Source organism: Halteromyces radiatus (genome assembly GCF_025201355.1).
Source record: "Halteromyces radiatus strain CBS 162.75 chromosome Unknown BX664scaffold_4, whole genome shotgun sequence".
In the NCBI taxonomy this organism is placed as follows: Eukaryota; Fungi; Mucoromycota; class Mucoromycetes; order Mucorales; family Cunninghamellaceae; genus Halteromyces; species Halteromyces radiatus.
In genome coordinates, this window is record NW_026251690.1 from 484,270 (window position 1) to 500,002 (window position 15,733).

Consider the following 15,733-nt stretch of genomic DNA (forward strand, 5'->3'; position numbering starts at 1 on the left):
ACTTGCCCATTCAAACCTACAGGTTAGTGAATTGAGAAAACAAAAAAAAAAGAAAAAAAAAAGAAAGAAAGAAAAGAAAAAGGAAAAAAGCAAAGAAAGAAAGAAAAAAAAAGTAGATAATGAAATGAATCATCTGAATTCAACTCCGTCGCGTTTTGAGGAACCAAACAGAAAATCATCCATCCAAGAAAGAAGAAGGGTTTCAAAACATAAGGTTTCTGTAGATATCAAAAGGTACAATTACTTTATAAATAGTAAAAAATTATTTCGAATAACCATATTCATTCAGTATTCTCTATACCAGTAATTAACTCAGGATTTTCATCCGAAATACGGTAGATAAGTCATTTCATATAAAGGCGAATCATGGAGATGACTCGTAAGATAGATTATGCACGATTATCGTACATCACACATAAAATAAATCTAGATAGACATGAATATATTATGATAACTATGGGATATATGATACAACTTTTTTTATTGAAATGATCAATTGAGATGTGATTGAATAAATTATATAAATATGTATAAAGTAGAGATGATGATAGGAAGATATGCAGAGAAGAAAAAAAAATAAAGGTAAATTGTACTAATGAAAGCAAATAAACACATACTAAACTAAAATGAGTAGATCGATCAAAAATAAAATGTGGATCGATTTAAAAAAAAAAAAAAAAAAAAAAAAGAATCTAATCTACCTATTTTATGAGTTTGGGATGCACAATAAAATCATCCAAAGCTTTACCAGCAGGTACCATAGGGAACAAATGCTCTTTCTTGCAAACCACAGCATCCATCAACACGGGACCATCATGTTCCAAAAATTCCTTCATTTTTTCTGGGATTTCAGATGCCTTGGTAACACGGATGGCTTTGACACCCATAGATTCGGCTAATTTGACAAAATCAGGATTCTTCATCACAGTACCAGAATATCGGTTTTCATAGAATAAATCTTGCCATTGTTTGACCATACCTTGGAATGAGTTGTTGAGAAGTAACACCTTAACACCAATATTGAATTCTGCAGCTGTTGCTAATTCCATGGCCGTCATTGAAAAAGAAGCATCACCATCAATATCCACCACAATGTGATCAGGTTTTGCCACCTTGGCTCCAATAGCACTAGGTAATCCGTATCCCATTGTTCCTAGACCACCAGATGTAATAAATGTACGAGGATGGCGCCATCGATAAAGTTGAGCTGCCCACATTTGATGTTGTCCCACACCTGTTGTCACAATCACCTTATCCTTGATATCCTTTGTCTGTAGATTGAGTTCTTCAATGATTTGTTGAGGTTTAAGTACTTCATCACCAGTGGCAGGTTCATAATAGAAGGGATACTTTTCTTTCCAGTTGTTGATAGTGTTGAACCAATCCTTACGTTCGGCTGACGCAATATGAGGTAACATCTTTTGTACATTTTCAGTCACATCGCCTTCGATTGCTTCCGTTGCTTCCACCACCTTGTTGATATTCTTTGGCATGATTTCAAAATGAAGAATACCACCACGACCTTCTTTGCTGGCCTTGATAGCTTCAGGAGCAAACGCCTTGACATTTCCAGTGACACGATCATCAAAGCGAGCACCAAGAGCAATGATCACATCGGCATGTTGCATAGCGAGATTAGCATAACATGATCCATGCATACCAAGCATATGAAGAGATTTTGGATCTTCTTCGTCAAATACACCAAGACCACAAAGAGTAGTTGTAACAGGGATATTGCCTTGATTTGCGAGTTGAGTAAGAATCTTGTGACCATCTGGATGACCTACAATACCATGACCAGCATAGATGACAGGACGTTTAGCTTGGTTGATGAGTTCGGCTGCACGTTTGAGTACGGGGGAAGGTTTGGATAAAGCTTCTTCAGTGAATGCACCAATAGCAGTGTTGGGAATAGCAGCAGGACGAGCAGGGATCATTGCATTTGTAGGAATAGGACGACGTAACACACCAGCTGTCACATCCTTGGGTAAATCCACCAATACAGGTCCAGGTCGACCACTAGTGGCAATAGTAAAAGCTTCATTGATTCGACGAGGTAATTCAGCAATATCTTTGACCATCACATTCCATTTTGTACATCCTCGAGAGATACCAACAACATCGGCTTCTTGGAAAGCATCAGTACCAATAGCAGCAGTAGGCACTTGACCAGTAAATACAACAAGAGGAACACCATCAGCTAAAGCATCTGCCATTGCAGTAACAACATTGGTTGCACCAGGACCAGATGTCACTAAAACCACACCAGGTTTACCAGTAGCTTTAGCATAACCTTCAGCCATATGTCCAGCACCTTGTTCATGACGTGGAAGAATAAAATCAAAATAATTGGATTCATGGATTGCATCAAAAACAGGAAGAATAGCACCACCAGGATAACCAAAGATATGTTTTACTTCATGCCTTAACATCATTTCATGAAAGATTTCACCACCAGACTTGCCCACAAAAGAATTGTCCATTTGAGGTTCTGTTGATTTTTTGAACAGAGGTTGAACTTTTTTATTTGGAATATCAGCAACATGACCACCACCACTAAAATAATAAAAAAAAAAAGAGGTTATTCATATATTTATTTATTTCACTTTTTATTTTTCTATATTATTTACCTTGAAATAGCTGTGGCAGCAGCACCTTTTGTTTTTGACGAGTTGTGAATTGTCCTTAAAGCAATAGGAAGTAAAAGATTAGAACGCTTGAGAAACCTTGGTGCTGTATGTCGTAGAGTTTTTGAAGCAATCATGTTGTTCACTGTTATAAAAAAAAAAAAGTTGGAGAAAAGAAGAAACGTAGAAAAAGGAAAAGAAAAGTTTTTTTTTTTTTTTATCTCTTCAGATTGGACCTCAAATAGAAATGGATGCGGAGTTGTAGATATGTGACTCAAAGCAGATCAATAGGAAAACAGGCTTGCATTATTATCATCATATGAAACCAAAGTTTATATAATAATTCAATCATTATTAAATATAACTAAACATCATATTCTTTTTTTTTATTATTTATTTTTTTATTTTTTATTTTTTATTTTTTTTTTTTTTTTTTACTTTTTGATTCTAATATATTTTTTTATTTCTTATTTCAATATGTTGGTTTTGCATGTTCAATGAGTCATACACCAATAAAATGCAAGAAATCAAGGGAGATAAGATTACGAACCTTAACGCGTATTATTGGCTAAACCCTCGATGAGACATTGTTACAAGTAAGCCAATCAAAATCAAGTATAATTTAGTCACCGATTACCTTCTCCTTTCTAACATTTGAAAAATAACAAAGAACAAGAGAACATAAAGCGTATTATATATTCCACTATTTGATGATTTAACTTTAATATGATAAGAATGATGATGTTTTATGCATAACAAGTGATTATCTTTTTTTTTTTATGTTTCTGCATTGGTTTCCTTTAGATTTTGATTTTTTGATCTTGGAATTAAATAATTATACTTTTATCTCAATGATAGTTTTTCTATTTTTCATATAAATATATGATGAACACATTCATAAATAAAAAAAAGAAACACTATGGATACTGCATTTCATTGACATTTGGAGTAGTTGAATTTGATTGGCTGTCATCCCTGACTCTTAGATCTTCTGAGCTCTAAATTCTTCCTTTTAGAAAATCCTTCTTTCCCCCTAAACTAAAAGGGAGATCCAGTTCTTTTTTCTTTTTTTTTTTTTTCTTCTTTTTTTTTCTCACACTTTTTATATATAATAACAACAATAAACGCGTTCTTATTATTATGTCTGCTAAGCCTATTACTATTGTTTGTTTGCCTGGTGATGGTGTTGGTCCTGAAGTCGTTGGTGAAGCCGTCAAAATCCTTAATGTTATTTCTGCACATCGTTCCAAGGCTCTCAATGTGGAATTCAAATTTATTAATGAACTCATTGGTTTAGCAGCTCTTGAAAAAACTGGTAAGAAAAGGAGAAAAGAAAACAAGAAAAAAAACATGTTTGACACCAATGACTCAATTATATTCTTTTTTTTTTTTTTTTTAGGCGAACCTCTTCCTGATTCTGCTTTGGAAGCTTGTAAAAATGCGGATGCTATTTTACTTGGAGCTGTAGGTGGACTTCCCAATGCTCAAATTGGTAGTGGACCTCGACCTGAACAAGGATTACTCAAATTACGTAAATCTTTGGATCTTTATGCTAATCTTCGACCTGTCACGTTTGCTTCAGACAGTCTTTTACCTTTATCGCCTTTGAAAGATCATGTGGTGCAAGGTACGGAATTTGTATTTGTACGTGAATTGGTAGGTGGTATTTATTTTGGTGATCGTCAAGAAGCTGGTGAAGATGGCAAGGCTTATGATACTTTACCTTACTCCCGTGAAGAAATCCAACGTGTCACTCGTTTGGCTGCCCTTTTGGCTCAAAAACAAACACCTGTAGGTCAAATCCATTCCATTGATAAGGCAAATGTGTTGGCTACCTCTCGTCTCTGGCGTACCACTGTCACTGAAACCTTGACCAAGGAATTCCCTGATATCAAGTTCGATCATCATTTGGTGGACTCGGCTGCCATGGCCATGGTGCAAAATCCAAAGAAACTCAATGGTGTAGTATTGACAGAAAACATGTTTGGTGATATTCTTTCTGATGAAGCCTCTGTGATTGTTGGTTCCCTTGGTCTTTTGCCTTCTGCCTCCTTGAATGGTTTACCTGATGGAAAGAGCAAATGTGTTGGTTTATATGAACCCATCCATGGTTCTGCTCCTGATATTGCCGGTCAAAATATCGCCAATCCCATCGCCACTATTCTTAGTGTCGCTCTTTTGTTACGTTATTCCCTTGGTTTTGAACAAGAAGCTCAAGCTGTTGAACAAGCTGTACGTCAAGTCTTGGATGCCAATATTCGTACTCGTGATCTTCATGGGGACAATACTACTACTGAAGTCGGGGACAAGGTGGCCGAAGCTTTGGCTGGACTTTTGGAAAAATTATAGAAATAGTTGGATTGGTATGTACGGATAGTTTTATTGTACAGTTTATGGATATTGGTTTAAAAAAAAAAGCGTGTTATCAAATCATTGAATAAAATATGTGTTTATACTATAAAAAAAAAAAAAAAAAGAGGACATCCTAGTTTCATGATAAACGTGATTAAAGAAGATTATTGATGGCAAGGAGACTCGGAAGGGGTATGATGGAAAAAAAAAAACGTTGATTTGGCATCAATGCATTGGAAAACGAGATACTTTTTTTTTTTATTTTATTTAATATATGGTATTGTAAAAAAAAAAAAAAAAAAAAAAAAAAAAAAAAAAAAAAAAAAATGGAAAAACGTGGATGAGGCAATAACGTGGAATACAAAAAAAAAGGAGGATACTTTCATCAAAAAAGAAAAAGAATATATCTAGGAAGAACAAAAAGGGGTAACCAAAAAAAAAAAAAAAAACATGGAATCAATGATGATGATGATGAATTTTCCTTTCTAATCGATACAAATGAAGTCCTTGTCTTGAATATACAGGACGTTCTGGATCATCCATGATATCAATAATATTGAATTGTTTTCTTGCCAAGCCAAAGAATCGTTTGTCTGCCTTTCTTCTTTTTCGATAGGACATATAGATTTGCACATTGTTGTTGTTTTCAGTCAACATCACCAACGTATCCACCAAAGGTTGAAAGGCTACTTCCAAATACACACAATCTGATGCAAATACAATATCCACGGTATGATCAGTAGGTTCACCCCTAAATCAATCAAAATAAAGCGAATGAATAAGAAAAAAAAAATCAATATGTATATATATATATATGCCTTACCAGTTCAGAACAGAAGCACTTACTTTGTCTTGCAACTGATTCAATAAAATATTGTCATGTAAAAGGGACATCATGGGGATCTGGTCAGTCAATTCCATATGAGCCAAACTAGGACATGCTTTCGCCATGGCCAAACCCACCAAACCTGTACCACTACCAAGATCAAGGATCTTCTTGCCAGACAAAAACGAAGTTTCTCCTTGTCGTTCTTTCCACAGCATGTACTTGATCATCACATAAGCCGCTTCCCATGTCCTTCCTCCACAGCCACCACTGACATCTTGCCATAATGCCACTTGTACATTGCCCACTGTTTCCTTTGTAATGTGTCTTCCTTGTTCCGAATCACTACTATTGTTGCTGTCGGTTTGATCTGTATCTTCACCATTCAACTTTAATATGCCATAGATTCTCTTTTCATCCGCTTGTACATTTGTCAACGCCATGAGAAATGAGTATAAAAAAAAAAAAAAGGAAAATGCAAAAAAAAAAAAAAAAAAAAAAAAAAAAAAAAAAAGGAAAATCCTTCATACCCTCCGCTATGGATACAACAAAAAAAAAAGTTACCTTTTTTAGCAGTCCGTTGATAGGTGTGATTGAAGAAAAACCAATCCAGACCTGTGATTCCTTTTCTCGACAAAATCAAGTACCACCCGAAAAAAAAAAAAAAAAAAAAGGTCATTCACGGTTAAATTGATTCCGAGATTCACTACAAGAGGTTTTTTTTTTTTTTCTTTTAAAAATATTATACAGAATTTTTAAAAAATCATGATTACATTTATAATAGAATAAATAAAAATTGGGGTTTTGAATTATATATAAAGACAACATAACTTATCACAACATAAAAATAGCATAAAAAAAAAATAACAAATGATTTCTGCATAAATACAATAATGAGAACCGATCATCGGAGTAAAAAGGTATCAAGTGGGAAGTATTAACATAAAATAATAGTAAGAGAAGCATACAATTAAAAAAAAAAAAAAAAAGGGAATGGAGGAAATTAATTATTCGGATGGTTGTCGTCTATGCCTTCTTGATGGAATCAATGGAAAACAGAAAAACCATTTAACTTTTTTTGTTTCTTCATGATGATGAGGATGATCCGTTTGACTATTTGTTCGATCATCATCTTGTTGAGGCGTATCCATATTAGATATGATTTCTTCATTACTGGAGGAGGATGGCGTACTATTAGATATAGGTGGAGGAGAATCGGGAGAAGGTCTAGGTTTTGGATTTTGAGGTCTTGGTCGTCTTAAATTTAAATGTTTATCCATGATGAAACAGATCAAAGAACAAAAGTCAACAAAGAGAAAATGATGACAAGGAATAAGAAGATTAGCCACGTTGAAAGAAGAAGAATATATGTTGATGACAAAGTTCCTTTTTTTTTTTTAGTTTCTTTTTTAGGGATCAAGTTGTATTAAATTTTTTTGGCGCACGAACAATAATGGATCAAAGAACCTGTTAAAAAAGGAAACGATCAACAAAAAAAAAAAAAACCATTTCTTTTACATGAACCCTTACCATAGATCAACAAAACAAAAAAAAAAAAAAAGAATAAGTAAATATGCAACCAAAAAAAAAAAGGCAGGAGAGCGGGAAATTAAACCAGTTAAATGATCAGCAAAATGACAAGTGCAGTTTTCTTCTACTTTTTTTCCTTTTTTAGAAGAAGATGATCTTTTCTTTGATCTTTAACTATATTGAAATACAATAATAAATAGATACAGACAGAAAAAAAAAAAATAAAGAGAGAGAGAGAGAAAGAGAAAGAGGAGTTAAAAAAAAAAGAAGAAGAAAAAGAGACAAACTAGTTTTTTTTTATAGCTTTTATTTGATTTCATAAAAAAGATTCAGGGGCGTACACAAGGTTCCATCATAAAAAAGAAAGGCGGTATTTAAATCCCATGATGAAAGGACTAATACCAAGGTGGTTTGTCGGTGCCTGGGAAAAAAAAAGAAAAAGAACATGGATGCATGGATGACATTTTTGTTGGTGGGGGCAAAAAGAAAAAAACTCTTTTCAACTACCCTTTTTTTTCATTAATATTTCTTTTTTTCTTTTTTAACATAAAGGAGTAAAAAAAAAAAAAACCATGGATTTTTTGTTTATTTTCCAAAAGGATAATGAATAGGAGATTCTCGAAGGGAGCGTTTCTTCTTGATTTCCGTGTTTGGTAAGTACTGAATAGAATCTTTTTTTTTATTTTATTTCATTTTTTTTTTTAAAATAACATCGTCTAAATTCATTTCATCATTACGCAGATATACGCACGCATAATACGTATAAATAGCTATATATACACACACTTCTCGATCACTCCTTGCACTACTACTACTACTACTAAAAAATTTTGGCACATGTTTCTGCCATAAATGGTTTATCACCGACCTTTTTTTTAAATTATTACATGAACGTTTCCATCATCTTTAGTACCATCATCGTCATAGCTGTCATCATCTTAAGTAACATCACTGATCATCAGTATTTCTAAAATAGAACAAATAGTACATTGTCATAAATACAATATATGGTTTTATTTGATAGATAAAGGAATAACTAAATATAAATGGGTATCTAAACTATTGTTGCACTATAATACTATGTTTGGTGATATCACGTTCAACGGCTTCAATGGCTTCAGACACCTTGCGTAATCGATGATCATCCCCGATCAAATCTAATAATCCTGATCTTTCAAACATTTCCAAAGGTCGTTCTCGAAGACGTACAAAGAATACTTGAATTTGACGTTGATGATAAGATTCCACAATTTCATACAGGATTTGTACAGCACTATTAAAAAAATAAATGAAAATAAATTATCATTCCTTACAACATTTTCATTTTATTTCTTTTACCTTGCATCAATATATGGCATATGATCCACGTCAAAAATAATATATCGAGAATCTCCTAATCTTGGTGTTTCAGAAGGATGTGTTGACATATCTCCAAATTGTTCCAATCGTCGAAGTCGATCTTTCAATTGTCCAGTATTAGCGAAAAACAAAGGTTCTTCTACGCGAATAATTAACACATCTTCCATATGTTCGATTTCATCAGGTCCATCTTGAATAGGTCTAAACTTTTGATGATTTCCCTTGACTCTACCCTATTAAAAAAAAAGGAATTCAGTACCTTGTTGCATTTTGCCGTTGTCTCTTATTCTATTGTGCCCTTGCATTGTTTATCCTCACCATGTTACTTCTTTTTGCCCCAATTCATCTATACGCACGTCCAATATATATATCTATATATATATGTATACACACAAACTTTTTTTCTCGCTTGATTCCTCGCGCGATACAAAAATTCCACTCCCTATACTACTATTTTATTTCTTTTTTTTTTCCCCTTACCATGATAGATATCCGAGGGTAACTTGTTTCTTTGATAGTAAGGAGCAGAGATAACGTCACAGCCAATAACGTGCCAAATTCTAAAGAGATCATGACCGTTGCCAGGAAAGTAACCAACAGTAAAGCCAAATCACGCCAAGCATGTACTTTGAATATAAAATGTAAGTCTTCAGGTAATTCAGCCAATAATGAGAGAACGGCCACAAAAATAATAGAAGATAGAACTGCTTTGGGAAGATAATAAAAGTAGGGTAACAAGAAGAAAATGGCCAACAACGTCATAACACCTGTCATCAAACTTGCCATCTGAGTTCTAGCACCTGCACGATCATTAATTTTACTACGTGCTACCTACAAGTAAGAAGATAAGATCAAAAAGAATAGGAGTAAGTAAAACGATTTTGTCAATTCTATTCTAATTGACAAATAGAACCATCGTTCTTTCCCACTTGTCGAATTCCTTATTTCCATATTTGTACATGAAGAGAATTTTTTTTTTCCTTCTCCTCCCTTTTTTTTTTCCCAATTCTTTACATCTATCCCTTCCCCCCATTCCGTTTTTCCTTTACTTACCGAACCGAACGCAGGGATACCTTGCATTAAACCTAATTGTAAATAATATCATTGGAGTTTCATATTCAATCTCATCATCCCTTTTTTTTTTAAAAATACCTGATACTGTATTGGCTACACCAAGAGCAACTAATTCACGATTGGCACTGACAGAATAGTTGTGACGACTTGAATATGTTTTTGCAATGACAACAGATTCCACAAATCCAATAATAGCAATCATAGCGGCAGTCACCAATAGATCTTTCATATGATGATTTGCTGGGAAGGACGGAATAGATGGGAGAGGAATCTTTCCAGCACCTTCAATTGTACCAAGTATATCTAATCCTTGATGTTCCCAATCACAAAAATAGGTTAATAAAATCGAAATGACTACCACCACAAGTACTTCAGGTAAGAGAAGAATCCATTTCATGCTAGTTTTTGATTTGAGTACACGGAAAGCCAAAAGTATAGACACAGATACCCCTGATACAAAGGAAGACAAGGGATGACTTTGATGAATATTCTTGACTAAAAAGATGAATCTTGCCACAGTAGTAGATGCTTCGGAGATGCCAGCTTGTTCACTAAGATTTACCAATCCAAGTAAAATAATCGTTTGTTGTAATAAAACCACCAAGGCAACACCAGTAATAAAACCACGGAGAAGAGCACGACTCATAAGACTATCAAGGAAACCAAGACGAAAGATCCCGAGTAAGAAGGTGAAAATGCCGACAAATAAAGTCATCAAACATGCCCAGGCTAAAGGATCCACGTTATTTTCGTCATCAGGTGTATGACCTTGTGCGGCAATAGATGAACCAACTAGTAAAGAGAGAGTAGCTTCAGGACCAACTGACATTTGTCTATATGTACATTATATAGAAAACGTGAGGTTTTTCTTATATTATTATTATTATTGATTTTAACGTATATTACCTTGACATACCAAAAATAGCATATGTGATCGCAGGGAAAGCTATAGCATATAGACCATGAATCGCTTCAAGTTTACATAAAGCAGTAGCGTAAGATAAAGCTTGAGGAATCAATAAACAGGCCAAGGTCAATCCAGCGAACAAGTCACCTATAAAGAGTTGACGATTGTATAACGGTAACCATTGCAGAATAGGAAGGTAGTACTTTGATCGCACTTTCAAAAGGGTCCATTTATCTCTTGGTTCTGGATCGATATAGAGTTGAGCTGAAGGAACTAAGGTTATCGATAAAAAAAAAAAAAAAAATAAAAAAAAAAAGTAAGTATATATAAAGTGAAGAAAATTTTTCTTACAAACATTTTTATTTTACTTACTTGGAGATGCTGTCATATATCTTGGTTGATTGTATTGACCTAAACCCAAGAGAGCTTGACTTTCTGAAACACGGATAGAAGGTCCGTAAGTATCTTCTTCACTATCACTATCACCATGGGATAAACCTATAATGTTTCATAGTTTTAAATGACCAGTTTTCGGAATTAATATGATACATTGGAACAAATACAAATACTTACTTCCGTCACGAGAAGGCACATTGGCATTATGTGGTCTCGACATGACACAACAAGTAATGAGAAGAATGAAAAAAAAAAAAAGAAAAAGGTAATGAAAGAAAGAAAGAAAAAAAAAAAAGAGAGGCAAAAAAGAAATGGCCTTTTTTTTGAGTTTGGTAGATTTCAATTTCCGTCTGGCTTGATCCTCGACCTTGATGTTCTTGAGGTACCAAGTGCGTTACACTGAACTGACGCTAGACAATCGTTCAAGATCTCAAAGAAAGTGAGGAAGGTGAATCCCTATGGTTACAGAAGTGATCATCATCTACGGTATATCTTTGTAATTTGACATAAAAAGAACAATCACTATTTTTTTTTTTTTACATATCATTTGATGTTATAGGAAACAAAAACATGATATCCTCTACTTTAAAATCATCTTGTAGTTATTTCATTGAAAAACATCCAAAAAAAAATAGAGCAAGAAATAGAATATCATCCATAAAAAAAAAAAAAGGATCGATCCACAATATGAATTCGTTTATTTGATAATACGATCAAACTATTTTGTATATAAGATAATAAGGAAGAATAAAAAAGAAAGATGTGTATAGTATGTATGTATGTATGTATGTGTGAGAGAGAGAGTACAGGAGAGAGAGAGAGAGAGAGAGAAAGAGAGGGAGATACAATAGATCTATTTCAAATATGAAGGAAAATAAACAACTGAAAGGATGAATAGATCTATTGTCCTTTGTCTCTTGGAGTTTCCAAATACCAAATACTATTGTAAAATACAAAAAATATATTAGACTTTCTTACTCCTGAACAAGTTGTTATTATTACCTATTGGTGGCGAATTCGGGTGGTGCTGTAGGATTTGTCTATGAGAAAGAAGAAAAAAGAAAAAAAAAAATGAGTGTCACCAGTTTAAATAAAAATATCAAGTTTTACAGATTGTCCACGGAAAGAACCAGTTAAACGTTTATCACGTTCCATCATTTGTAAATCCCAGTTGTCAAGACCAAATCGGTGAGGCTAATAAATAATAAATAAATTTTAGATACACTTCTTATATTGAGAAATAAACTAGTTTCCTTACATGTTTATCGCTACCATAGTATTTAACAGCTTTCAAACCACTAGCAGTAGCCATGAAAAAACCGGTAATAATACCAAAAGGAAGAAGGGCTTCAAAAGGAACGGGCTATCAAGAATTAAAAAAAAAGGATGTTTGTCAATAAATGTAAAATAAAATAATATTTATCTTTGAAGTTGTACCATGATCGATTTTGAAGTTGAATGAAAGAGTGGGGGGAGGTAAAAAGAAAAAGAAAAAGAGTGCGGATTTTTGTTTTTGTTTGTTTTTCCTAGGCTCTCTTCCTTCTCCTCTCTTTGTGTAGTGTGCGGTTCTTCAATTTTCAGTGACGTTGAATTGATTTCTATTCAACATGAAAAAAAAAATGTAATTGTACCTCTTTTCATCATTTTACAATGCCTCTTGATTTACCCCTATGGCGTGCTCTTGCAGAAAAAACTGTTGTACTTGCTTCAGCATCTCCAAGACGACGTGAAATTTTACAAGCCATGGTAAGTTTTTATTATTTTCTTTTTTTTATTTCGTTCTTGGTTTTCTCATCCACAATTTTTTTTTTATTTATTATCTTAGGGACTCAAAGACTTCAAGGTGGTACCAACATTGGAACCTGATGAAAATAATCCGGCAGCTTATGATACCAAGGAAGCATATGTTTCTGATACGGCTTGGATGAAAGCAAACGAAGTATGGAAACGATGTCAATCGGACGAAAACTTACCTACAGCAGACGTAGTCATAGGAGCTGATACTGTGGTAGTGTACAAGGACCAAGTACTGGAAAAGCCAAAGGATGCCGATCAAGCTATTAGTATGTTACGACAACTCAGTGGACAAACTCATACAGCTCTTACTGGTGTTCATATTCTCGCCAAAGATGTTCACTATCAGTTTGTCACGACTACCAAGGTGACATTTGCTTCACTCAGTGATGACGATATTTTTGAATGTAAGTATATATATATAGAATATATGAAAATGAACTCATATGTTTTCTTTCATTTAGATGTTCGTCAAGGAGAACCTTTCGACAAAGCTGGTGCTTATGGTATTCAAGGACCTGCTGCATTATTCATATCAAACATTGAAGGTGATTATTGGAATGTGGTAAGTGTTGATACAACTCAATATTATCATCCAAGGATTAAAAAAAAAAAAAAAAAAAAAAAGGACTCTTATTGATCATTACTCCTTGAATATAGGTTGGATTACCACAACACCCTCTTTATCAAGAATTATTGAAACTAGCTAAAACAAAACAATGGATATGATCTTACACGATTGGTTCCTTATTCCCAGCTTCCTCTATAGTGTAGTATAGTGTTATAGTAATTGTATAAATATTTAATATCTGCTATTTGTATTTAATAAACTGTATTCCTTTTTTTTTTTCTCTTTTGGCCCATCTTAACTTGTTGATACGTGCAGTGATTGAAATCATATAGACTTTATCCCTATTTATTATCACATATTATCTCATCATACAACACTACTTTCTCTACACAACCACTTTGACCATCCGAACAAATCATTAAATCCCAAAAAAAAAAAAAAGGAGATACTTCAAGGTGAGCATCTATTTTATTTGATCAAATAATATACAGAGGAGATAGCAGTAAACAATAAGGGCAATAAACCAAGTTGACCAGCAACACCATACAATCTGTTCCGAGGATTACCAGTGACATAGCCACGAACATAAACAATGCGACCCAATAACCACCATGCATGAGCTGCAGCGGCTACTTGAGGATGAGCCAATCCACCAATCAACGATAAACTTGTCACAACAGGCCAAAATTCCAACGTATTCTAATCATCCAATAAAGTAAAATATTATTTTTAAATTATTCTTTTTTTTTATTTATTTATTTATTTTTTGACTCATATTTTTCTTTTATATAAATACCTGATGAGCACGTTGAGTACAGTTGAAGATATTCTTGAGAGGGTCCTTTTCTGCTTCTGATTTTTCCGCATAAGCTATCATAAACGATAATGAGTATATGTATATTTTTTTTTATAAATCATAACTTACCATAAGGATAAGGTACGTTGGCTTTACCACGTGCTTTACCGACTCTGGATGTTAAGAAAACAAGATAAATAGAAGTGGCTACCGTAGTAGCAAGGACCTAAAGCATGATAAGGAAAAAAAGAAAAATTAAGTTAGAGTTATACACTTACGATCATTGTTCTTTTCTTGTTTTTTTTAAGAAAAAAAAAGATCTTACATAGCCATATTCTGAAGGTACAATAATGGAAGGCATAACGATAATAGTTTAATGAATTTAAAATAAAAATAAAAAAATAAAAAAAAGGAGAAAAAAGAAGAGGTAGAAATAAAGTTTCTTTTTATTTCAAATGAAGAAAGGGAGGTTTGACAGCTGAGTATAAAAAAGGAAAAGCAACCACTAAAGAGAAGGGACTTACGCAACGCAACATCAGCATTACGAAGAATTCCGTTTTTGGTAAATGCTAGGATGACGGAAGAGAACTAGAGTTTTAAAATGATGAATCACCAAAGATATCTTGACCAATATGTTGTAACCGAATCCAATATTCATGTAAGCCGTCACCACGATGTTGTAAATTTTCTTGATATGCTAATAATTCTTCACTTGCTTCATATTCTTCCCTTTCTATTTGTCTATAAAAAGAAAGGATAAATAAAAGACCGTTTTTTTTTTTTGTTGGGTTACCCTAATTGGGCGACACTAAGATCAATTCTTTGTTTGATAGAATCATAAACATGCATCCATTCATCATAAGCCGAAGATAATGTTTGTAATTGAGTTGGATTTGTGTTAGACGATGTTCTAAAAAAAAAAAAAAAAAAAAAAAAAAGAAAAGGTAATCTAACTTTTTTTTTTTTGTTTCCAATAAATAGAGATTTTTTAAAAAAAAAATTACTTTTCAGTTTTGATGGAGACAGTGGGTAATCCAGTTTGATTATTCATAAAAGATGAAGCATCATCATCATCAATTTCGTCAGTGGTTTGTTGTTGTTGTTGTTGTTGCGATTGATGGGTAGTATGGGAAATACTTTCAGATAAAATGCTGTTAGTTTCATCTTCTTCATCAACCGTGTGGAGTTGATGACTAGCCGGTACAGAGGAGGGTGAAGTGGATGATGATTGTGTGAATGGTTGACATGGTTCATACTCGGTGAAAAAAGATGAATTTATAATAGTTGGTAATAACAATGGTGGTGTTTTTGGCATCATATAATTGAATGTTTGAATAGGAATTAGAGAAAGACTAAGAAGAAGAAAAAGAAAGAAACAAAAAAAAAAAAGAATTTTTTTTATTTTATTTTTGCATAAAGACAGAGTAATGACAGGTGCTATTTGAGCTTCCTTTTCCAGTAAGTCATATAAATATATATAAAAAGAGAGAGAGAGAGAGAG

At 33.4% G+C, this 15,733-nt stretch overlaps 7 protein-coding genes across 7 annotated transcripts; 2 read left to right on the top strand and 5 right to left on the bottom strand.

Annotated features, from left to right (window-relative positions):
* Window positions 1–701: 701 nt before the first annotated feature.
* BX664DRAFT_279443 (large subunit of biosynthetic type acetolactate synthase) lies at window positions 702–2,806 on the bottom strand (the record flags this gene model as incomplete). Its single annotated transcript, XM_051541443.1, has 2 exons — window positions 2,631–2,806; window positions 702–2,556 (listed from the first exon to the last, which is right to left on the bottom strand). Exons 1-2 carry the CDS (start codon window positions 2,762–2,764, stop codon window positions 702–704), a joined length of 1,989 nt encoding a protein of 662 aa, XP_051399679.1. The 5' UTR covers window positions 2,765–2,806.
* An 889-nt stretch (window positions 2,807–3,695) lies between these two features.
* Window positions 3,696–5,086, top strand: BX664DRAFT_279450 (3-isopropylmalate dehydrogenase). The gene is made up of 2 exons (XM_051541444.1): window positions 3,696–3,942; window positions 4,027–5,086. Exons 1-2 carry the CDS (start codon window positions 3,768–3,770, stop codon window positions 4,974–4,976), a joined length of 1,125 nt encoding a protein of 374 aa, XP_051399680.1. The 5' UTR covers window positions 3,696–3,767; the 3' UTR covers window positions 4,977–5,086.
* A 319-nt stretch (window positions 5,087–5,405) lies between these two features.
* Window positions 5,406–6,268, bottom strand: BX664DRAFT_331515 (putative methyltransferase-domain-containing protein). Its single transcript, XM_051545151.1, has 2 exons — window positions 5,803–6,268; window positions 5,406–5,730 (listed from the first exon to the last, which is right to left on the bottom strand). The coding sequence occupies exons 1-2, from the start codon at window positions 6,246–6,248 to the stop codon at window positions 5,436–5,438; spliced, it is 741 nt and encodes a 246-aa protein (XP_051399681.1). The 5' UTR covers window positions 6,249–6,268; the 3' UTR covers window positions 5,406–5,435.
* A 2,059-nt stretch (window positions 6,269–8,327) lies between these two features.
* BX664DRAFT_331523 (sulfate transporter family-domain-containing protein) lies at window positions 8,328–11,329 on the bottom strand. The gene is made up of 8 exons (XM_051545152.1): window positions 11,249–11,329; window positions 11,048–11,173; window positions 10,675–10,948; window positions 9,847–10,601; window positions 9,748–9,779; window positions 9,175–9,525; window positions 8,674–8,927; window positions 8,328–8,608 (listed from the first exon to the last, which is right to left on the bottom strand). Exons 1-8 carry the CDS (start codon window positions 11,289–11,291, stop codon window positions 8,395–8,397), a joined length of 2,049 nt encoding a protein of 682 aa, XP_051399682.1. The 5' UTR covers window positions 11,292–11,329; the 3' UTR covers window positions 8,328–8,394.
* A 478-nt stretch (window positions 11,330–11,807) lies between these two features.
* On the bottom strand, window positions 11,808–12,579 carry BX664DRAFT_331529 (uncharacterized protein). Its single transcript, XM_051545153.1, has 5 exons — window positions 12,509–12,579; window positions 12,330–12,434; window positions 12,182–12,265; window positions 12,074–12,111; window positions 11,808–12,011 (listed from the first exon to the last, which is right to left on the bottom strand). Exons 1-5 carry the CDS (start codon window positions 12,509–12,511, stop codon window positions 11,972–11,974), a joined length of 270 nt encoding a protein of 89 aa, XP_051399683.1. The 5' UTR covers window positions 12,512–12,579; the 3' UTR covers window positions 11,808–11,971.
* A 416-nt stretch (window positions 12,580–12,995) lies between these two features.
* BX664DRAFT_262602 (maf-like protein) lies at window positions 12,996–13,594 on the top strand (the record flags this gene model as incomplete). Its single annotated transcript, XM_051540727.1, has 3 exons — window positions 12,996–13,272; window positions 13,330–13,430; window positions 13,526–13,594. The coding sequence occupies 3 exons, from the start codon at window positions 12,996–12,998 to the stop codon at window positions 13,592–13,594; spliced, it is 447 nt and encodes a 148-aa protein (XP_051399684.1).
* Window positions 13,595–13,867: 273 nt separating this feature from the next.
* BX664DRAFT_331531 (uncharacterized protein) lies at window positions 13,868–14,643 on the bottom strand. The gene is made up of 4 exons (XM_051545154.1): window positions 14,558–14,643; window positions 14,362–14,458; window positions 14,233–14,306; window positions 13,868–14,135 (listed from the first exon to the last, which is right to left on the bottom strand). Exons 1-4 carry the CDS (start codon window positions 14,591–14,593, stop codon window positions 13,905–13,907), a joined length of 438 nt encoding a protein of 145 aa, XP_051399685.1. The 5' UTR covers window positions 14,594–14,643; the 3' UTR covers window positions 13,868–13,904.
* Window positions 14,644–15,733: the final 1,090 nt, after the last annotated feature.